The sequence below is a fragment of the Balaenoptera borealis genome, assembly GCF_965194805.1.
Source record: "Balaenoptera borealis genome assembly, chromosome: 10".
Taxonomy (NCBI): domain Eukaryota; kingdom Metazoa; phylum Chordata; class Mammalia; order Artiodactyla; family Balaenopteridae; genus Balaenoptera; species Balaenoptera borealis.
In genome coordinates, this window is record NC_138874.1 from 89,837,278 (window position 1) to 89,860,723 (window position 23,446).

The following is a 23,446-nucleotide window of genomic DNA, read 5'->3' on the forward strand; positions in this document are numbered from 1 at the left end:
AGATGACCACCCCTGCTGTCCCTGATAATAGATTATTTGATATTTGCTTTGAAGGTTGGATTAAGGAATGTTTGGGCTCTAAAAACAACAACTTGTGTTTACTGAGGACCTATTATGTGCCAGATACCAGCCAAAGTAGTTTGTGTGCACCTGTGATGTAATTCTCCAAAAACACCATGAGATAAAAGCTATTTAGTTTCCTCATTTTACACCTGAAGAAACTGTCTCTTGCCCAGGGGCAACCAGGTTGTACGTGGAGGAATTAGGACTCCAACCCAGATCTATCTGAGTCTCACGTGCCTCACTTCTGGGCAAGGCTGCCTCCCCAGAAATAAAAACATAAAATCTAAATCTTGATCTCCACCTCTCAGTTCTATATTGCAGAACTAGTTCTCCATCAAATGGGTACCACTTGTGAAATGCACATTTGTATTGATAAATACAAAATAATATATAATGTTTAAGAGGGAAATAAAAAAGAAATCCATAATTTTACCACATAATAAATACTATCATTTTGGAAACTCTCTTCCAGGCTTTTCCCATATGTGTACCTTAAAAAAGAAAAAAAATCCTCAGGCAGTTGTGTATGTGCTTTTTTTTTATAAATTTATTTCTTTATGTATTTATTTATGGCTGTGTTGGGTCTTCCTTGCTGCACGTGGGCTTTTCTAGTTGTGGTGAGTGGGGGCTGCTCTTCGTTGCGGTGCGCCAGCTTCTCATTGCAGTGGCTTCTCTTGTTGCGGAGCACGGGCTCTAGGCACACGGCCTTCAGTAGTTATGGCACACGGGCTCAGTAGCTGTGGCTCGCGGGCTCTAGAGCACAGGCTCAGTAGTTGTGGCACACAGGCTTAGTTGCTCCGCGGCATGTGGGATCTTCCTGGACTTGGGCTCGAACCCGTGTCCCCTGCATTGGCAGGCAGATTCTTAACCACTGCACCACCAGGGAAGCCCTGTGTATGTGCTTTTAAGCAGAGGGGTCTGTTAGTGGTAAAGACAAGAGTGGCATCAAAGACAAATGTCAGCTCTCTTGCAGCTTTGCCTGGGACTCATCTTGCATCAGATGGAAACCTGGAAATATGACAAAGGTAAAGCATAGTTAACAGGGAGTTGATTTCCTGCACACTCAAAGACAGCCTGCAAGTAGCAGGAGACTCCTGGATGAGGAGAGGGGGCAGAAGTTAACAGCATTTGCTTGTGCTTCGAGTGTCTTATGTTGTGTCCTCAGCTGCTGAATGTGCAGCAAAAAGTAGAATATAACTTATGAGAAAATGTTGAACTTTAGCTGCATTCCTAATTCTTAATTGTTCAGCTACTGGAAGTCCATTTTTCCAGGAAAGACACCAGGCGAGTATTTCTCCCTGCCTCCCAGCCCTTCCCCGCTCCTCTCTCCCCCTTCCACTCCTTCCTTCTCCCCTTCTTTCTCTTCTCTCTCCCCTCTCCTATCTCTCTTTCTGGTAGGCAGAATAATGGTCTCTAAAGATGCCCATATCCTAATTCCTGGAACCTGTGAATATGTTACCTTACATGGAAAATTTGCACTGCGATTAAGGGTATAGGCCTTGATATGGGGAGATTTTCCTGGATAATCCAGGTGAACCCAACCTAATCACAAGAATCCTTAATAGCAGAGAACCTTTCCCAAGTGTGGTCAGAGAGAGAAGCAGGGAGATGGCAGCTGAGAAGGACTTAGTCTGTAATTGCTGGCTTTGAAGATGGAGGAAGGGGACTGTTAGCCAAGGAATGTGGGCAGCCTCTAGAAGCTGGAAAAGGCAAGGAAATGGATTCTCCCCTAGAGCCTCCAAACTGGCTAACACTTTGATTTTGACCCAGTGAGACCCGTGTCAGATTTCTAACCTGTAGAACAGTAAGATAATAAATTTGTGTTGTTTTAAATTGCTCAGCTTGTGGTAATTTGTTACAGCAGCAATAGAAAACTAATTCTATTTTTCCCCTGCCCTCTCACTCTTCTTCTTCTTTCTCCCTCTGTAATTGTGTCTTTATTGACTAGTGTGTGCGACTATGTTATGCTTGATTCTCCTGTCCTTTGTATGTCCTTGAATACCTCAAACAGAGACCACCTTCCCAGGCTCCGTCCCCACAACAAGTTCCCTGGACTTCAATCTCCAGATTCTATTTTTTTTAATTAATTTATTTATTTACTTATTTTGGCTGCATTGGGTCTTCGTTGCTGCGCATGGGCTTTCTCTAGTTGTGGCGAGCTGGGGCTACTCTTCGTTGCAGTGCACGGGCTTCTCATTGTGGTGGCTTCTCTTGTTGCGGAGCACAGGCTCTAGGCACACGGGCTTCAGTAGTTGTGGGACCCGGGCTTAGTTGCTCCACAGCATGTGGGATCTTCCTGGACTAGGGATCGAACCCGTGTCCCCTACACTGGGAGGCGGATTCTTAACCACTGTGCCACCAGGGAAGCCCCGATCTCCAGATTCTTAAATCCACTCATCTCAAAAAGAAAACAAGAAAAGAAACAGAAATTCCAGATGTCATTATTTGCACTGGCTAAAGGGACTGATGACAGAAATCTTGTCTGTCTTGTTTATTGCTGAATCCTCAACACTTAGAACAGTGCTTGGTACATAGTAGCAGCTCAGCAAATATTTGTTGATTTGTTGCTTTATCGATTAATTTAAAAACGTGTATCTTTCCCAAGCCAAGTGCTGGAGCCATTTGCTGCTACTGACTCTATGATTCTCATCATGGTCCTGTCTTCCTCAAGGGAGAGGGGTGAATGCAGGGGATAAAACTAGGGTTGAAATTGACCCAGTAGTAGCTCTGCTTGGCCAATGAGGACTTCGTTAAGTAAAGCTTATGCTGTGCCTGGTGACACATATATGAAGCTTACTCAATCATTCATTCAACCAAAATTAAGAGTCTGCCATGTGCAGCACTCTCTGCCCTGTTCTAAGGACATAAAGATAAATAGGACACTGTCACTGCCATCCCAACATCGACAATCTAGGAATAGCTTGTTGGCTTCCTTACTATGTGGTGGACACTCTTTTACATACAAGGGTCTCATTTAAATCATAGAACAATGATTCAGAGAAAGATTATTAGCCTCATTTTATGGATAAGAAAACTGAACCCAGAAAATTAAATAACTTATATAAATGCCAAGTAAGTGATTCCTGCCAGGCTTGGAATCCAGGTCCACCTGACTCCAAAAGCACATAATCACTGCTCACATTGTAGAGTGACTTGTAGTTTACAAAGCACTTTTATCACCCATTATCTTACTTACTCCTCCCAATAAGTTTATGAAGTAGGCATTGCTATAATCATTTTACCAAAGAGAAAATTCAAACTCTACTTATTTGCCCAAGTCACAAAGTTCTTAAGTGACAGAAACAGAACTGGAAAGCAAATCTTCTTAATCTAGCCCCTAGTCCCTTTCCACTCTTCCTTGTTTTTATTAGCCTCTGAATTCTGCACACAGACCCACCTGCTCTCTATGAGAATAGGATCTAAGACCCTGATGAAGACATGTGTGAGAATACAAAGTGAGGCAAACAGTACTGCTAGAGCTGAAGTTCATGCCAGGTGAAAATGTGTTAGTTAGAGCTGTGTTTACTCTGTGCTGTCAATTATAATCAGTTGCTTGATCTGGGGGCCAGCAATTTCATAACTATTCTCAAATGTCATGTTGGGTGTATCTCACGCATTTCTTACATTTGGAACAAGCCCCACTTTGTTCAGCACTTTAACATTATTAATTGTGCTCATCAATAGAAAAGACAAGTCCCCAACTAATCAATATGCTACAAGCTTTTCCTCTGTTCCAGTAAGACTTCTGTGGCCTTGGTGAATGCACAAACATCAAATCATGGCTGGGTCAAAAGAGGTTTGATGCTTATTAAGTTTGCTTAAGATTGCTAGTGATAAGAGAGGGTATCCGAGAAAATACCTTAAGAGTAGCGATCACCTCTTTACTCATTTCTGTATATTTCATAGCATCTAGGACAAGACCTGGTTCTTGGCATTCATTGAATGAATGAATGAGTGAATGAGTGAATGAATGAAAGCTCCAATGATGTCAACATGGGAAGACTCTGTAAAGGAGCTCAGAATTCAGAGCACCTTAAAGAAAGGAAACCAGTGCAAGAGCTGATGGAGATATATAGGGCCACAGGGACATGGCTTGCTACTGAACCAGTTAATTTCTGAAGTTCTTCCAGAGCCTCTGCCAGCACATTGGTATCCTTTTACCAAAATATCCCATTCCAGCTTTCTTCCCTGGTGTTCTCCCATGCCCCAGCTTGCTGTGCCCACCAAGTCCATGTGTACCACCTCCAAGCAGTCTCCATGGAAGAGCTTCTGCCTAGTATCCCTGCTTTCCCACCCCACCCTTCAGCTCTCCAAGGATCTTCCTGTCATCATCCAAGCAACCAACCACAGTGCTGATGCTAATCGGTGAAGTCCAGATGCAGTGTTTCTCACACTTTGTGTGAAAACAGTCCTCTGAGAATTCAGTTTAAAGTGCAGTTTTCTGGGTCCACCCACAGAGTAGATCTTAGAAGGGGCCCTAGAATTTTCTAACAAACACCCCTAGAAGATTCTGATGCAGGTCATCCAAAGACCACTCTTTGAGATGAAGTGGTCTAGATTTTGACCCTAGATCAATGGTTCATAACCTGGGAGTTTATGGATTCCCAAGGGACCTGAGGATAGAATTCAGGGGGTCCATGAACTTAAAGGGGAAAATACATCTTTATTTTTATTAGTTATAACTGTAATTTAGCATTTCCTTCACTTCTGAATGTAGGCAACAAACCCAGTAGTATTAGTAGTGCCTGTGATTTGTCACCAATAGAAATCACTGATATTGTCATAGCACATTACTGCTGCTGCAGATACCTTGAAATTTCATTTACATTCGTCACAGCTTTGAAATTATAGTTGTTGTTAGACCTGCCACTAGATTTTGTTATTTAGTCAATTAATAAAGCACCTATATTACTATATGATTATTTTTTAAAAGATTTTGATAACTGTATTTCAATATTATTGTATGTATTTAATTTTATGCATTTAAAAATATGATTCTGAGAGAGGGGTCTATAGGCTTCACTGGATTGTCAAAATTATGAAAGGGGTCCTTGGCCAAGAAAAATAAATTTAAAAGTCCCCACTCAAGATAGAGCCAATTATGTCAAAGGGCCAAACCAATTTCTGGCATCATTTTGCCCCGTGTTTTCTCTACTGCCCCTCCCCCAAAGCCAACCCTTCAACCAGGTGGAAGCTCTCACAAGAATTACTGAATTCTCAGGTCTGAAGAAGGAGCAGCCTCCCTGCAGGGACTGCCTTCTGAAAGTGACCTTGGCAAAGGTTAGGAGGGGTGGGGTTCTCCTGAAGCTTCCCTTGGCCTGGAGAACTTGTGCCTTTGTTTTCTCCATCAAACTGAGACACATTTCCTAGTTCAGAATCTACTGTTTTGTCAATATAAATATTGACTTGAGGGGATAAGAAAACCACACTCTAGATGAGCAGAAACTTCCTGGAACAGGTCACTATATAGTCATCAGAAATAGAAACTCAGAGAGGTGGGGAGCTAGGACTGTCTACTTGACTGTGTGCCAGTTCCAGCATCCTTACTTGATTTCATATATAGTCTGGCCCAAGAGGAAATAAGGTGGGCATTTCCTTTTGGAAAGAGAAGCAAAAGTAAGGCCATACGAGCTGGTCCTGACTACCTCAGGACACAGGGTGTATGGGCAGTGCCCACCAATTACAAGTCTCCTGTGCCTTATAGATTCCTAAGTAGCTGCTGAAAGCACTATCCAGTTTACAAATGAGGAAGGAGCCGGGAACACAAGTATCCTAGCCCCTGGCACCATCTCCATTGGTTGCTCTCTGCTAAGAGCTCCTGGAGAGCTGCAGAGTTTATGTATGCATCCACAGCCGGAAAGGAATCGGCATTCCTGGGCTTGTAACTTAAAGAAAATTAATGACTAGGCTAGACGCCTCCTGGGGACTCCCTACTCTCAAAGTCCTAACACCCAGGGCGGGATTTCTAGACCAGGGAGGAATGCCCCACCTTCTGGCTTTGGTCAAGACTGGGATTTCATAGAAGGTTGGGGGGCCGATCAGCGGCCATAAATCTTGGAGAACCTTCACCATTTTACAAGGGAGTTCGCGGGGGCTGCTCTTCTCCCTCTTGCGGTCTATTTACAACGCCAAAATCTCCTTGTTAATGGACCTGGGATAATGGTGTTTACTTTACCGCGATAAAGCGCTCAGCTTCCTGGGGGAGCGGCTGTAAAATGTCCTGGAGGTAGGGGTGGAGGGGGGCGCCATAAAAGCGGGCGCTGGAAGGTCCGGGGCACCAGGTTCTCTTCCAGGCCGGCCCCAGCCCTCCACCCCCTAAGCCCGGCTGAGCAGCCCAGGCCTCGCGGGTGGTGGGTTCCCACATAAATCACCAGCGCCAGAGTCTCGGGAAAAGGCGCATTTTTCATTGCTGGTTGCAGGGCAACTCCCGACAGCGAACGAGAAACAGAAGTTGTCTTTAGATAAACCGTTTACCGGAGCGCGCGTCCTGGCAGCGGGGCCCCCAAAGCACAGGGCAACAGGGTCCTGGCGCTGCGCCCCCGCCAGCCAAGCACCTCGCAGGGGCCCCGAGGAAAAAACCAGATCCTCCGAAGGTCTAGTCCCAAGTCTTCCCGCAGGAGGAAAGAGAGCTCCAAGAGGGATAGAAAAGGAGCACTTCAGGGTCTGGGGAGACGAGAAGTGGGGTGTACGAAGATTCTAGAGACCAAAGATCTGAGAGCCCAATTCCACATTTACCAGCTGTGTGATCCTGAACGAGTGACTTTACCTCTCTCTCTGAGCTTCAGGAATCTTTTTATAAAACGATAGAAAAAGTTACCTTACTAACAGATGTTCGAAATTAACCAATTAAATCAAATGCAACTTGTATAACCTGTAAAGCCAAATGTATTAATCAGAGGTCCATGGAAGGGCCTAGGGGGTTCCGTGAAACCCCTGGAATTATTGACAAATTGTCGCATTCTTCTAGGGGAGAGAGTCCATAGCTTACATCACGGTTCCAAACGAGTGCGTGAACCCCAGAACGTTAAGAACTACCGCGCTAGTTCTGTAGCCCGACTGCATGGTTAGAGTCGTGGCTCTGACACTATGAGACTTTGCCCAAATTACTGAAGCCTCCTGTTTCCTCTTCTGTAAAATGGGATAACAGTTCCTAGGATTGTTGTGGAGTGTAAAAATGCTTGGCTTGGTGTCTCGCACATTCTAAATGCTAACTAAATGTCAGATATTTTTACGCATCAACCCTAGCCCTGAAGCAAAGACGCTTGAAAGCCAGGAATTCCAAGCCTAGCCTTTTCGAGCTGAAAGCTGCCAAGATCCCAGACACCTGCCCGCTGCCAGATGGAGGGCCTTCCCACTGCGCGGGGGGTGGGGTGCCCAGGTTGCGTTTCGCTCCAGAGTGCTCAGGTGGCATGCGGGTCCTGTGGGGAGCTGCGCGCTCGCTGGGCGGCCACCCTTTGAAGGCGGCTCTAACCCCGCCGGCCGCCAGGCGCCCGGGGCTCAACCATAATCCGGATTTGGAGGCCGGAGCACTAAACTGGCTGCCACCGATAGAGTGAATCAAAGCGGCCGCCATCCTAGTAGCTCCAGGTCTTGTTTACTTGTTGACGTGTGTGCGCACCCAAGCGGGACAACCTCGAATTTGGAGTCGGCCTTGAGAGAAGAGAAGTAGGCGCCCCCTTCTCCCCCCCTCCACCCAGCGGGCACCTCCAGCCTCCACCCCACCGGAGGCCTAGGCTTCCTATCGCGAGCAGACACGTTTCCTTCCCTCCTAGGGTCAGAGGTCGAGCCCAGGAGAGGCCTGCTCCCTCTTCCCAGGAGGCCCACCCCACGCGGCGCCCGGAGCCCAGTTCCCAACCGCGCCTCCTTCCCCCCCTCCCAGCTCTCCATCCATTAGTGTAATCCTCTGTCCAAACACTGCGGCCCGGACGGTCAGACGTTGGTGTAAACAGACCCGAGGGACAATTCTAACGATATAAATAAAATAACCATTAATAGCGCAAATTGTTCGATGAGCAGGAGGCCGAGCAGCCGGGACTCCAGGCTCTCGCTGGGGTTTGTGTACACAGCGTGGACACCACGCATCCGTCAGGTAAACCGAAAGCAGGTGAGGTCCCCACAGGCGCGTCAGTGGGACCGGCTCGTGACACGCACAGGCCTCGACACGCACGAGGTTCGGGACAGACAGAGACGCACGCGCCGAGAACGCCGCGCGAGTTCATGTAAGCGCCCGAGCCCAGCCCCAAACACAGCGCCACGGGGTTACCCCGGCTCTTCTCCAAAAATTCGCGCGCCCAAGTGTCCAGCCACGGCCCCCGGGCGCCTTCCGGCCGCGTCCGCAGCCTCGATGCGCACAGGGACGCAGAGCTCACACCCAGAAACGGAAAAGGCAGCCTCCACTGGTCCCAGAGTTAATCACAATAAACTAACATTTATTGAGCGTTTATTGTGCCAGGCGGCGCACTAAGTGGTCCACGGAGGTAATCTCCTTTAACCCTCAGAGCGCCCTACTGAGGTGGGTACTTTGAGTATTCCCAGTTTTACAAATCAGAAAAGCAGGGCTCAGAAGTAAGGAATTCGCCCGGAGACAGAGTGGAGACAGGATTTGAACCCACCACTCTGCTCCAGGAAGCACAGCGCGCACACCCGAGGTACAGGCACTTGCTCACGTTCCGACAGGCTGCGTTTCCAGGGGCTGGGACTGGCTCCAGTGTGTCCCCAGCCCCGCCGGGCTGCGGTGGTTTGCTTTCCAGTGGGAAGTTCCTTTTTCTGTAAAGGGCGTGGGCAGAGTGGCCTGAGAGGTCCGGACAGAGAGGAGAGGGGGGAGACACCTTGAAAAGTCCTGTAGCTTGTTCCCAGGGAGCGGGAGTGTGGGCTCACGGGCGCTCCCAGACTCAGTGGGCCTGCTCTGACGTTAGGGTTGCAGGTACCGCTCCCACAGAGAGGCCTGCGGGCTAAGGGGTCAGCGCAGGGACTAGACAAGCTCACTCGGGGAAGGTCTCCCTGGGGGCAGGTGGCCCCTGAAGTCCTGGTTCCTGGAGTTGGGCTGGGGCAGGATATTCTCTGCTGCGGACCCAGGCAGTGGAGCGGCAGCGTCTACGGGTCTGGAAGTCTTGCATCCACTCCTTACCTGCTTTGTGACCTTGGACAAGTCATTTCATTTCTGCGGACCTCGATTTCCATGGCTCTAAACTGAAGGGGAGGAACAAAAATATGTCTCACAGGGATGTTGTAACGATCATGCATGTGGAACACTTTGTTTACCCGTTGGGAAGCTTATTATCACAATTAGTATTAACTCCATGGCAAGCGCCTCAGAAGGCAAAGAGGTGGGCTGGCAGCCCCTCTTCTTTTTGAAGAGAAAGCAAAGAAAGACGGAGATAGCAAGAAAGGAAGCAGCTCAGAGGGGGTGCGGGTAGGGAGAGGAAGGGAGGAGGCTCCAGGAGGTTCCACCCCATCCCCAGCCATGTTTATCTTCAAGACCGTTTCCAGTCAACCCCACCACCCAGGGAACAATCTTCTTGGGGGCTGTGGACTACCACTTAGGCCCTGCAGGAACATTTGGGGAGGGGAGAAGGAGGAGGACAGTCGAGCACCCAGCACTGAGCAGGAATTCGCAAAAGCAGAGAGAACAGTGCCTGGTCAGGCAGTCCACGCATGGCGCTCAGCCTGGTAACCCTGGGGCTGCCCAGGAAAGGGAGAGGGGCAGAGAGAGGGAGCTGAATGTGGAAGGCAAGGAACTTAACAACCTTGGGCAAGTTACCTCACCTCTCAGCCTCAGTTTCCTCCTCTGTAACATGGTTGCATTAATAAGGCCATAGACAAGGGCTCTGTTGCAAGAAGCAGAAACAATAACAATGAGTAGACACTTAAAGAGCTTCACAAAATGCCTGGTGCTGTTCTCTGATCTCCATACCCATGAGTCTTCCAGCCCTACCCAGGTGGCTTGCCCATGGTCTGACAGTTTATATGGGAGTTGGAGAGTGGGGAGTCTCTTAATTATTGAGCCATACCATGTGCTTGTAGGAAAACCATCCATGAACAGTAGCTAATGTTATTGATACGACCATTGCTGGTGGGAGTATTATTGTTGTAATTATTATCAGCAGTATTATTTCTATTATTACTGCTGTTCACTCCCAACTCTGAGAAGCAGTCTTCATTAACTCCTCTTTATGGAAAAGGAAATAGGTTCAGAGAGGGTAAGTGACTTGCCTAAAGTCACACAGCAGATCTGGAACCGAGTGAAGAGATTAGAAACCATGTGAATTTGAAGGCCAGACTTTCTTGCCCACACCAAAAGGAAAAGGAGAGGAAGAGTGCTGGTGTTGCTTGATTGAGAGAAGGACGCCCACCGCTGGGGTAGGTCGGGGCAGCAGATTTATTTACATTCCAGCAAGGACACTAATTGGCCAGATCTTTATCTAAACACAATAACAATGACATGAGACTTTGGGGATTTGTTTACTGCAGCTAAAAATGATGCATTTGTGGGAGTGGGAATCTCACACTGACTGGGTGCGGGATTTGTTTGCTGCAGCTCCAGAGGATGGGAGTGGGAGAGAGGGAGGCTGCTGGTGGTTCTGAGAGTATATCCTAAAACTTCAGTGATTAACAGAACTAGTCCCCCTGTTTGGGGACCAAAAAAAAAAAAAAAAAAAAAAAAAAACCCTCAAAATTTGATTGATAATTAAATAATGTTTTTTGGGCTTCCCTGGTGGCGCAGTGGTTGAGAGTCTGCCTGCCAATGCAGGGGACACGGGTTTGAGCCCTGGTCTGGGAAGATCCCACATGCCGCGGAGCAACTAAGCCCGTGCGCCACAACTACTGAGCCTGCGCGTCTGGAGCCTGTGCTCCGCAACAAGAGAGGCCGCAAGAGTGAAAGGCCCGCGCACCGCGATGAAGAGTGGCCTCCACTTGCCACAACTGGGAAAAGCCCTCGCACAGAAACGAAGACCCAACACAGCCATAAATAAATAAATAAATAAATAAATTTAAAAAAAAATAATAATAATGCTTTTTTTTCCCCAAGTGAGAAAAGGAGTGCCTGAGAATCGGGCTCCCTGATCTCAGCTCAGGGGAGGAGAGATTCAGAGCCTCCCTCCTCATGCTTAACAACCACCCCGCACGCCCACCCTCCGCCACCAGCACAAGAACATTTACTACACAAGAGGGCTCTGTAAACGCTTTCCTTCCATCATTTCTTTAATCCTTACTGCAGGCCTGTAAAGTCCACACCACTATTATCTCCTTTTATAGGTAAGAAAACTGCTGCTTAGCAAGGTTGAAGGACTGCCTCAAGGTCACAAGACTACAAGAGAGGTAGGACTGGGCTCCAAACCCCTCTGGTGGACTCCAGGGTCAATGCTTTGGCCCAAGACAGGGGCATGAGGTGTGATTATGATTTAAAGAAAGCCACGTCTTCCCCAGACCCCACCCCAAACGCAGTCTCCTCACTCTGTGGGCTCTCCCTGTGGAGGAGGGTGTCATAGGTGCCAACACTTACACATGCATGCTTGTGCGGTTTGAGTACATCCATTCACATACACACTTACAGGCTTACTGGCTGTGGGAGGTGTAAAATGTTCATATGTGCCCACACCTGTGCTCACTCACTTTGTGTGTGGGCACAATTATACACACACACAAACACAGACCACCCTCTCTACTATACTAATGGGTGTGTGTGTGTGTGTGTGTGTGTGTATTTTTTAAAGTATAAATTGCAGAATAATTTCAATGTGATTTTATTACTTTCAAGAGCACACACAGTCATTACAACTCTGGTAATAAAATCTATTCCCTCTTCTCTGACTGCAACTTAGGTCCTTATGGGACTACTTTGCACAAGACTAATTGTAATGATACCATAAATTGCCTGTATGGAAATAGTGCATCTGATTGTCATGGAAGCTAGTTTTCATCTTGGATCATATAAACATTTCTCTCCAAATCTCATGACACTACCAGTAATTCACATTGCGAGGAAAAAAGGAGGGAGGGGGATTCAGAATGAGTGTTAGCCCAGTCCTTCTGTTTTGACCACACCCTCTGAAAGAGCAGAGCTCTAATGTGGAAGTTACATTTATAGGGAGTCCTGAGTGCCTTCTTCTGCCTGCCTATCTGCCTGTGCACACACTGCTGTATTCACACAGGAAGTCACCTGCCTCTTCATTCAAGGTAAAAGGTAAGTCCATAGAAACAAATATGGCAGGTCTGCGTCCATCTGTTGGAAACCCATATTTATTAGAGTAATGCAACCTCAGAAATGTGGTTGCAGATGAGAGGTAAAAGCGTAGAGATTGGCTGGCTGCCCACCTAACAGCTGGGGAGCCTGACTCATAGGAGAGAAGGTCCCACACCCTGTCTCCTCTCTAGAAGGCAATGACTCAGTTGCCCCACTGGCTCCAGAGCAGTGAGGTAGGCCAGGAACTTGTACCAAGTGCTCAGTCCTTGCCCCTGCTGGCTGGTGTGAGAGCCAGGGACCCCACTGTCCTCTCCCAGATATGCCCCCTGCATTTTAAGGCAGTCCCTGAAACACTTCCCAGCTGGGGTGATCTCAAGGCTAAATGGCCCCTTAATCTATAGTAGGACTGGCAGGAAAGAAAGAGAAGGGAAGGTCAGTTCAGTCTGCTCTTGCCTGTGTGGAGTGGCGGAGGGGGTCAACCCTGGTCTAGGAGCCCCCATCTGTGTGCTCAAGGGATGCCTGGGGCCCAGGCCTTGTGGTGATCTTCAGCTCTGCTGTGATCCTCTCCGGACTGCCACAATAGAAGGAAATGGAGGCTCTGCAGGATCTGCCTGCAGTGGGGATTTCCACGGGCAGGGTGGCCAAGCTCGCCACCTGGAGCCCTACAGACTCTGTCAGGGCTCATAGCTGAGGCTGCTGGGTGTTGGGGGGGCTGGGAGATGGGAAAGGTCCTACAGGCTGGAGGGTACAGAGGAGTGTCCCTATCACACACCCAAGGGTACTTGGGCATTTTTATGAGCAGCTGCTGAGACAGAGTAAGCACAGGGGTGGAATGGGGGAGAGGGGTCTGGGGCTCAGGAGTGGGGACCTCTGGTGCACGGGGGGTGGGGTGTGTGTGTGTGTGTGTGTGATTCCCTCCATACCAAACACCTGCAGGGTCCAGGGACAAAAAGCAGGAAAATACAAGAGTTGAAAGGAGGGGGAAAGGGAATGAAATAAGAGGGGGGAAGGGAGGAGGGAGTGAAGAAATGAGAGTGAAACAGGTGGGGGAGGAGTGGAGACCGAGTAGGAAAGGAGGCCAGGGAGAGGAGGAGGCGGTAAGGGAGAAAGGAGGTGGGGGAAGGGTGGTCAGGAAAAGAGGGAAGTGAGGAAGGGAAGGAGCGGGGGGAGTAAGAGATGAGCCCAGTGGAAGAGAAAGGGGCCGAAAGGGGAAACAGACTGGCTGCGAGGGGGAGGAGGAAGGCCAATGAAGTTCTAGGGTCCCGGTCTCGGTGGCTCTGCCAGGCCCCTGGGTGCCGCGAGCCGCGAGAAGTAAGGCGGTCCTTCTCTCGGGTTGTAGGGAGTGCAGAGAGGTCGAGCAGAGTTCGAGAACCTACTGGCAGGTTCAAGGACAGAGGCCCAGCAAGCATCTCCCCGGGGCTCTTCGCTAGGGCCCCCCGGGCTCTTGGTCTGCAGTGGGAGAGAGACGTGCCGTGGAGAAGCTCCGGACTCCCGGCCCCAACCAGCGCGCCCAAAATGCACGGGCTTGGAGACGCGGCGCCCTTGGCTGCTGGGCAGAGCGAGGCCTGGCAACCTGACAGTCCCCGCAGCCTCGAGGCCGCCGAATTCTTGACCTCCGACCTGACTCACCTGCGTCTCTGCAGGGCAAGGTTGCCAAGTCCGGAGGCCTCGAGTTGCGGGACGGGACCTGGCGTGTCACGCTTTCTGTCCCCGTGGCTGTGCGCCGCAGCCGTCTGGGGCCTCGGTCCTTTCCAGGTCGGGTCCCCGGCTGTTCCGAGCAAGGCCAGGAGCCCACGCTTTCCCACCCCTAATATCCCCGCAGGGTCAGGCAAGATGGGACTATCCCAGGGCAGTGGTAATTGTCAGGTGCCCCTGGAGCTTCAGGGAACCAAGGGCAAGTGGGCAGCTAGGCCCGCAGATACGGTTGCCCACTGACGGAGCGAAGGTCCCGCTGCACCTTGGGAATCGCTCTCCCGGTGCCGACCGAAAACCGTGAACTCCAGGCTGGACACAGCAAGGGCCGGAATAAGGCGTTACTTAAGGCGACAAGACTTCGGCAAACGTTTCTTTCCAAGTGAGAAAGGTTTTTTGTTGTTGTTGTTCTCAAACGGTTTGAAGTTATTCACTCCAACTTGACCCCCAGGGAGGTTTGGGAAAAGAGTTCTGCGTCCGAGAAGGCCGAGGTCCCCTCGGTTTGCGGTTGAGAGGAGACAGAGCTGAGAAGATCGCGCTAGGAAGAGTCACGAAAAATCTCTGCTTCTTGGACATAATAACCACATCCCTCTCTGAAACCCTTTGTGCTCAGAGCAGACAGGCGCGCTGGTTTAAGTGAATTAATTCGTCAAAGACTGCAGCCGCCCTTCTGAAGTCAGATTATATTTTAAAAGGTCTAAAGACATTGAAATTTCGATACAGGAAGTTAAACTCACGCTTAAAAAAAAAAAAAAGAGTTAAGGAATGCATCCAGAATTCCAATTTAACCCCCAAGTTAAAACTGCTCACTGCACTCCCAAATAACACACGCAAATAGTAAAAATAAATGTCTGTGTATAGACATCTTTTATTTACGTGTTTTTGTTTGAAAAAATATTGACTTTCACTCGACAAAGTTAGCTTTTCCGACTTCTGTGTTTTATTGGCAAAACAACTGTTTTTGGTGAGGAAAGCTGTATTTACACCGTTAACTTAGAATTTTTGGAGTGGGGCAGATACACATAGATAGATGTGAAAGGTCCTCTCCCTGAGAAATCGAAACTCACTTCCTCCACAAGAGCCTGTAATTTACAAAGAACTACAGGGATTGCTGAATTTGGACCAATTTTCTCCCAGGGAAGGGAAGTGGTGGGTTATTTAGAAAACTCAATTCCAAACACAATCTGAGAAAATACGGCATTTATACAAACACATGCAAAACAAGCTAAAATGCTCAAAAATGCCATTTTAAAATCTCTCTTACCAAATTACTGAAACGAGGGAAAAAAATACTCTTGAGGAATTAGATCAGTTTAATGCTTTCTGGGACTGACGTACCTAGCTGACATTTCTTGAAAAGTAGAAAATGTATTCACCTTCTCACAAAACACTAGCCTCTAGATTGCTCAAAAATTTGGATAGCTTTCTAATATCTCTCAACGAAAAACCAAACCAAAACACATACACACCACCGCCAGCAACTACAACAAAATAACAAAAATCTCTTTAGTGCTTCTGCAAAAGAGGAAATTTTTTTCTTTCAAGTCTTTTTTTTTTTGTAAGATGTCATTGACAATGAAATTTCTAGGAGAGCAGTAAAAAAAAAAAAAGAAGAAGAAAAGAAAGAAAGAAGGAAAGAAAATTTCAACGGAAAAAAAAAATCACCTGAAATGTTATCACATAGTTTTAGCTAGGTGAGTTCATCACATGATGGTTTTTCATGCCTTAATAGAAAATCACTCCTGACTGTGGTACTACATGTAGATTAGAAAGCCACGATAACCTTCAGGTTTTTTGGTTTTTGGTTTTTTTGTGTGTGTGTAGCCATGGCTACATAATTAAATGGCTATTCAAACAGGTGGAGGATATCAGAATAAGCTGTGGCATATATAACTAAAATGATCAATTATCTGCCTATATAAGTATATTAAGCAATTTTTGGGTAGAGAATAATAACTTCTTGGAACACTTTACAGCTTTCAAAGAACCATCACATTTTTCTTGGATAATATGTTTGTTGTAGTGATTAGCATGTGGGTTTTCTCCCAAAAAGGTATAATTTTATTTATCGCCTTTTTACGCATCTATATAGCACCTCCCCTCAGAGAATTTGCCACCATTTTACTATGATCTGTAATCACATACGGGAGGAGAAAGACTTGTATAAATGTATAACGTGACAAAACGGAACGTAGGCAGATACACTCGATTAAAATAAGATCAAACGCTTCCATAGATGCAACGATATTTACTTTATCTGTCAGTAATTAGCTAAACTGTCTGGAACAAAAACCAATTATTAGCTACGGGATTTCAAAGATCCTCTTTTCCCACAAGAGAATGCAAATATCCCAGAACGAGATTGTAACTGGATAGGCGCTGGAACCAGATTCTACATTCTGATAAGTGACTCCTGAGAACCGACCGCTGCTGTAATGTAACTATCGCTCTGGCGGCGTTTTCGTTCCGGACAGTGGCGCGCAGCTGGCGGCGCACACGCTCGCGATCGTCGGGGCTGCGGACGCAGGAAAGGCAGGCTGCCGAGATGTGATTGGCCCGGCGGGTATCCCTGCAGGGAAGCTCCGCTGCTGGGGAACCAGACCGACCAAAGGGAGCTTGAACAATCAGGAGACGACCCGAGCCCCTGCTCAGGGCTTAAGGCCAAGATCTTAAGTCTCCCGCCCGCTAGATCAGCCCTGCGCAGAGCTGGGGTTGGGAAGAGACAAGGAGGACAGGGCATACCAACCGCCTGCTAGGCCCCTTCGCCTGTGCTCCCCACACTCCGGCTCCTCTCGAGCCTCCAGCCCCTCGGGCCTGAACTGCGTCCTGGGGCGGCCTGCCGAGGAGCAGCAATCTGGTTAGGGACATCTGGAGAGAACTATTCAGGCCTGGGCCAAGGATATCTGGCGGGGTAGTCGTGGCAGCGGGTTTGGAGGAGAGCGAACTGCGTGGGCCGGCGGCTGGGGAGGAGACAGCCTTCTGCGTGCTAAGGGAGAAGGAGAGTCGGTGGACTCTGGGCGGCAGCAGCGGGTGTGTGGGCGTGTCTCCGCGTTCCCGGCACCCCGGGCCACGGGTTCTAAGATAGGGATTCTTGGGGATGAGCTTAGGGAAGGCCTAGGAACGAAGCGCCGTGGAGAAGCAAGAGAATGTAGCAAGGAGAAATGCAGGTTTCGGCTGGAAACTGGGGAGAGAGATATTCCGTAGCTCTTGTCTTTCTCTGTCTCTTTTTTTTTTTCCTGAATCTTGAAATCACTCAAGAAAATCGCCCACAGAGGCAAAAATAATAATAATAATTTTTAAAAATTAGGAGACCAGCAGGGAGTAGAAATATTCCCAACGACAGTCTAGCCCTCGGGATGGTGATGGAAGAGTGGGATTGGAAGCAGCTTCCTTCTTTTATGCTCGCCTGCTACCGCGACGCACACACTGAAGGACTCCTACCCGTCAGTGCCCCGCACTCACCCCCATCTCTCTCTGGATCTTTGCGCTCAAGCGCTCGCGATCCGCAGCAAAAGCAGGCGCATTCTTTTCTCTGCAGCTGCATGGCCTGGTCTGAAGATGCCGGCTCTGCCTGGGGCCTCAATAGTCTCAGAATTCAAAGCGGAAAGGCACCGGGCGCCCTTGTGGCTGAGGGATGGTCCTGCCGGCTCACAGGCCGTCTCACAGAGGGTCTCCCCAACAGCCTGCGGGCCGCCGCCACCTAAGTACTCCCGGGCGCACGTGGCCCACGCTGAATCCCAGCTCCCCAGGCGGCCCCGGGGGCTGACTCCCCGCACCATTTCCGCTCCCTCCGGAACAGCCCCGCCTCTCCCCCCTCCCGACTGGCTGTTCATTCTCTTCTCAGCTTTGGGCACCCACCGCTCCCTCTGTTGCGGGGTTCCTCCCACGACAGCTCTCCGCTCTCGCCCCCACTCCCATCCCGTGTCTGCTGCCGCCGGGAGGTGGTGTCCACAGTCCCTGCACCTTCCATCTACCCGTTCTAGCTGAGGCTAGTGCTCCCCCAGCTCCACTATCTTGACCACCAAAAAATGCTTGGGGTGGCTAGGGCCAGATGAGGGGCGCAACGGTTGGGCCGAATCGGTCCCTACTATTTCAAGGCCAGCACTGCGCACAGGTTTTTCTGTAGGTCTCACAGCAGCGCCTGCTGCTCTTCACTGGGCTAGACGTGGTGGCGAGCGAATGCCTATTGTGCGGGAAGATGATCTCCACCAGCGCGGTTTCCAGAATCACAGGGGACCCCTTAGATTCGCCCACAAAACAACCAGGGCCTTAGGAGGGCGCCAGAAGGCGTGTGGGTTGGAGAAATTAGAAAGATGCCTCCGAGGGTCAAGGCCTAGACCAAGGCGCCTGATTTCAATAGGCGGAAAAGATGGCCTCCATGGCTGGGTCACCTCCCTTGCGAAGACAGACTCTGCTCTCAAGACCCTATGAGACCACCCAATGTGTGAGGCACTCCAGCCATGTCATCACCAATGCAGTCAACAAATACTGCTTGACCTCTGATGCAGAATAGCAGTCGATGACGTGTATTGAGCACTAACATGCGCCCCGCATGAAAATCCTGGCATGTTTTGCCTCATTTATCCCTGGCAACAACCCTGAAGAAGGTATTACTGTCTTTTTGTAGACAAAGAAACTGAGGCTTAGAAACGCCCAAGGCCATACACTGACTAGGCCAGGATTCAAACCAAGAGCTGTCAGTCCACAAAATTCAGTAATGGCTCCATCGTCCTGTCTCTCACATACCTGCTTAGTGCGGCCGCTGGAAAAGCTACAAGAGCCAATGCTACTGGTGCCCTGCCCTCGGGGGCTCATAGTTTTTACCCAGGGAGACCAGGCAGACAGTATAGCTATAGTATTAGGCGGGAAGTGATAACTGACACGAATGTCCTTTACTAACACGCGCTGCAAGTTCAGATGCGAGAGAGATGACTTCCGGCTAGGCGACGAGGGAGCGCTTCCTTGGAGGAGGTGGCATTTGAGCAGAGCCTCGGAGACCAGTCTTATCATGGAGACAAGGGCGGAGAAGACATTCCGAGTGGAGGGAACAGCTTGAGCAAAGTCAACAAGGCGAGAACGCACACGTCGCCCATCCATAGATATATAAAACATTCCATCTCCTTGGGGATCCAGTGCCGGGTATTTACAAGCCAGGAAGTTTTCCTGCCCCCGCAGCATCTGGAAAAACCACACTCCTGGGCTATCCTTCCTGGTAGCTGGTTCTCAGACAGGAAACCTCCCAGAACTGGCTTTGCCCGGGAAGATGCGGCCAGTCTGGGTGGGAATCGGTAGTTCGCGTAGCCCAGGCAGTGCAGCCTCGCCCGCAGCGACTAGGACTTTGCGACTTTATACTCGTCCTTGTCTATTTCTGATAGCTCCATGGCACCCACACTCACTGGCTGCGGAGGGGCGTGGTCCACAGGATCTGGAACCAATGGAGAGGGAGGTCGAAGCGAGAGCCCCGCCCCAGACGTGACGTAAGACCCCCGGACTCAGGCTTCGCAGCCCCGGCCCCAGTCCCTTCAGTGGCTGTAACAAAACCCAGACCCCCACGTCCCGGCCAATGGAGGCGATTTAGACTGGAGCGGGACCGCGTCTGTCAAAAGCCCGACTCGGCAGCAGCGGCGGAGTCCAGAAGGAGAGCTGGAGCCGCCGCGCTGCCTCCCCGCCCCCGCCGGGATTTATTGAGTATTTGGACTGGACAATTAAGTGGCCCTGATGATGTTACCAAGCCCGGTCACCTCCACCCCTTTCTCAGTCAAAGACATTTTGAATCTGGAGCAGCAGCAGCAACAGCATTTCCACGGCGCGCACTTGCAGGCGGACTTGGAGCACCACTTCCACTCGGCGCCCTGCATGCTGGCCGCCGCTGAGGGGACGCAATTTTCTGACGGAGGGGAGGAGGACGAGGAAGAAGAGGGAGAGAAACTGTCCTATCTGAACTCACTAGCTACAGCCGACGGCCACGGGGATTCGGGGCTCTGCCCCCAGAGCTATGTCCACACGGTCCTGCGAGACTCGTGCAGTGGGCCTAAGGAACATGAAGAGGAGCCCGAGGTCCTGAGGGACCGGAGCCAAAGTGAGTAGAGGGGGAAAGGAAACGCACCTGCACATCTGGAGCAATGGCGGGGTAACCGCAAACAGCCCACAAACCTCGCCAGCACGGCTGCCCGCCCCTTTAGCCCCTGGCTGGGGTCATGCCCTGGCCCTGGTCAACGACAGCTCCGCAAAGCGCAGGTGCCTGCAAGGGAGCCAGGGCGGAGGGAGAAAGACAAGGTGACTCCGCCAACTACTCCCCCCAGAGGGGGGAGGCGATGCATCCCCGGAGGGAAGGGAAAATAGTTACTGCTGCCCTGATGGTGATAAGCAACATGGGCTCAGCTGCTGGGTGCTGACGACTCATAGTATTTTTGCTCTTCCCAAGAGCTAGAGGGGCACGAGCCTTAACTTTTCCCACTTTCTCTCTAGCGTGAGACGAGTTTTCTGAGGCCAGGGCAGCCGCTCCCTCTTCTTGGAAAAGACAGTCGAAGCAGGTTGTGTGCCTAGTGTCCGCAGGGCGCAGGAACTTCGGTAGAGTTCAGCTGGGTGGTTTCCTCACTTCTCCGCCTGGAACTCAGCGTCCTTGCACCCACGGCACCCGGCAGAGAGGGAGGGGATGGTGGGAGAGTGCGTGGGAACACAGTCCATTCCGCACTCACACCCTTGAGGCACCAGACATTTTTGAAAATTCTTAACGTTTTGCCTTGTGTCCCAGGCTGTGGGGCTTCGGGCTGAGTGAAAAACGCGCCGAACTTAGATCCTGGCTGCTCAAGTAGGACGCGAGGTGAATTGGGTAGGGAAATAGGACAACTGAATAAAGCCTCCAAGTAAGTGTTTGTTTCTGAGGAGAGAGAGCCAAAGAATCTCCTTCCCTAAGAGGAGGTTTGATGTGGTGGAAGCCAAGGCCTGTGCTCTGACAGCTCCCCTGGGCCTAAAATCAACATGGAACTGTCTAAATCAATCAAATTTCTTTTTCTCTCTAAGGTAGTACAGATGTCGTCATGCAGACATTTAGCTGTGGGCCTGTAGGCTTTTAAAAGTAAAAAACTGTCCCTGGGCAATACATGAGCGTTACACTCAGACATTTACGAGCAGGAAGATTTTCGCAGAACGCACGCATACCGGCTCCCAAATACCAACATGTCTCACACCTTCAGCTATTCATGACGGAGTGGAAGGCAAACGAGTTTGCAAATACTATAGTTATTATGGAGTTGCAAACTTCCATCCTGAAAATAATCATCAGCAGGCCGAGCCGCACATTTAACACAGGGTAATCTCTCGCAGATGCTCAAGTTCTAAATAAACGCGCACTAACTACCCCTCCCCACGGAACGTGCCTCCACCCGCCAAGGGCGTTGTGAGGGCCTTGGGCTATCGCAGGGTCCCACGGCGTCAGGAACCACAAACTTTCCCAAAAGTCCAAGCAGTTATTACCGCACACTCCGCGCTGCCACCCAAAGGGGCCACAGTGCTCCGGGACCGGAGCCGCGGTGAGACCGGGAACAATTAAAGGACGCTGTTGTTTTGCTTCTTCCGCAGAAAGCTGCCAGCTGAAGAAGCCTCTGGAGGCGGCCGGAGACTGCAAGGCAGCGGAAGAGAGCGAGAGGCCGAAGCCACGCAGCCGCCGGAAGCCGCGGGTCCTCTTCTCGCAAGCCCAGGTCTTCGAGCTGGAACGCAGGTTCAAGCAGCAGCGGTACCTGTCGGCCCCCGAGCGCGAGCACCTCGCCAGCAGCCTGAAGCTCACGTCCACGCAGGTGAAGATCTGGTTCCAGAATCGCAGGTACAAGTGTAAGAGACAGCGGCAGGACAAGTCTCTGGAGCTGGGCGCGCACGCGCCCCCGCCGCCGCCGCGCCGCGTGGCAGTGCCGGTGCTGGTGCGGGACGGCAAGCCGTGCGTCACGCCCAGCGCGCCAGCTTACGGCGCGCCCTACAGCGTGGGCGCGGGCGCCTACTCCTACAACAGCTTCCCCGCCTATGGCTATGGGAACTCGGCAGCTGCCGCCGCAGCCGCGGCTGCTGCAGCCGCCGCCGCTGCGGCCTACAGCGGCAGCTACGGCTGTGCGTACCCGGCAAGCGGTGGCGGCGGCGGCGGGGCCTCCGCGGCGGCCTCGGCCATGCAGCCCGCCTGCAGTGCGGCCGGAGGCGGCCCCTTTGTGAACGTGAGCAACCTGGGCGGCTTCGGCGGCGGCGGCGGCGGCGCGCAGCCATTACACCAGGGTGCGGCGGCCGGGGCCGCGTGCGCGCAGGGAACCTTGCAGGGCATCCGGGCCTGGTAGGGACCGGGCGGGTCATGCGGCAGCCGCCCCACCGCAGCCTGGCGCCGCGGGACTGAAGCGCGAGAAAGGCTGGATCCAAGGAAGGGCCAGGTCCCCTCGTTAAATAAAAAAAAAGAAATATATATATATATATATATATATATATATACACGTCTCGCTCCCCAGGGCCCCGGAGCGCAGCTCACGCGAGGCCTGGGGAAGGGGGCTCAGGGGCGAAGAGGATGCCCGGGAGTGGTCACGAAGACTGTCTCTGAGGCAGAAACGCCGGCTGGGTGCTGGGAGGACGATGGCCCCGAGCTTGGCCCCAAAAGGAGTGCGAGAGGCTGGGACTCGGGCTGCCGCTCGGTTCTCCCAGAGCAAGAAGGGCTTCTCTCCTTCGGGCTTCTCTCCCTCAGCCTTCCCGCGGCCGCCGCGAAGCGCTGGCGGAGAACTCAAGGACAAAAAAAGCATGAAGGAGAGAAAAATGGGCGTCGTGGCTTGAGAAATCCCCAGGCCCTGCCGACCCTCTGCCCCCTTTGCGGGGCCGGCGTACCACAGCACAGTCCATTTTCCTTTTCCCAACCACCTGCCTTCCGCACCAGATACCTCGGCCTGGATCTCCAGATTGTCAGGGGGGTGTAGAACTCTGCGAGAAAAACCAGCGGAGCGAGACCAAAAGTTGGGGGGCTGAACAAATCCGGGAACTGGTGGCCCACCAGAGGTGTTACCGGCTTTCCTTTCTGTTTCGTATTGTGTTCAGCACATATAATATATATATATATATATATATATATATATATATATATATATATATAAACTATATCCACACGCCATGTACACACCCGCTGCCATACACTACAGGAGTCAATAAACAAGGTGCAATATTTTCAAACCGTTGTCTGGCTACAGACTTTGTTTAGCCCACAAGAGTGGGGAGGGATCCTTTAACGGGGGCGGAGAAGGAAAAGATACGCAGGAAAAACAGTTTCCCCCTGGATGGTTGCAGGCCTGGTCTCCCCTGCCTCAGCCCCTAGGCTGCAAGTCCGGTCTCCAAGGGTTTTTCATTAATTTCTCTTTACTGTTGTAGGGAGAACAGGTCGGAGACTCAGGACCTTTTGAGGTCTGGGCTTTGTAATCGCCCCAAGTTTCACCCAGATGCTTGGGCTAGTATCTGGGCCTGCGTTAGATCAAGGCCTAGACTCTGCCCCGC

General features: G+C 50.8%; 1 protein-coding gene across 1 annotated transcript in view; it reads left to right on the forward strand.

The window, feature by feature from the left end:
- Positions 1 to 23,133, forward strand: part of NKX2-3 (NK2 homeobox 3) — an 82,615-nt gene extending 59,482 nt beyond the window's left edge. Inside the window, exons 6-7 of the mRNA XM_082408166.1 lie at positions 12,152 to 20,018; positions 21,521 to 23,133. Of these exons, the coding sequence (XP_082264292.1) occupies positions 19,658 to 20,018; positions 21,521 to 22,257 (1,098 nt within the window). The 5' untranslated portion in view covers positions 12,152 to 19,657 and the 3' untranslated portion in view covers positions 22,258 to 23,133. The remainder of the gene's footprint in view (positions 1 to 12,151; positions 20,019 to 21,520) is intronic.
- Positions 23,134 to 23,446: the final 313 nt, after the last annotated feature.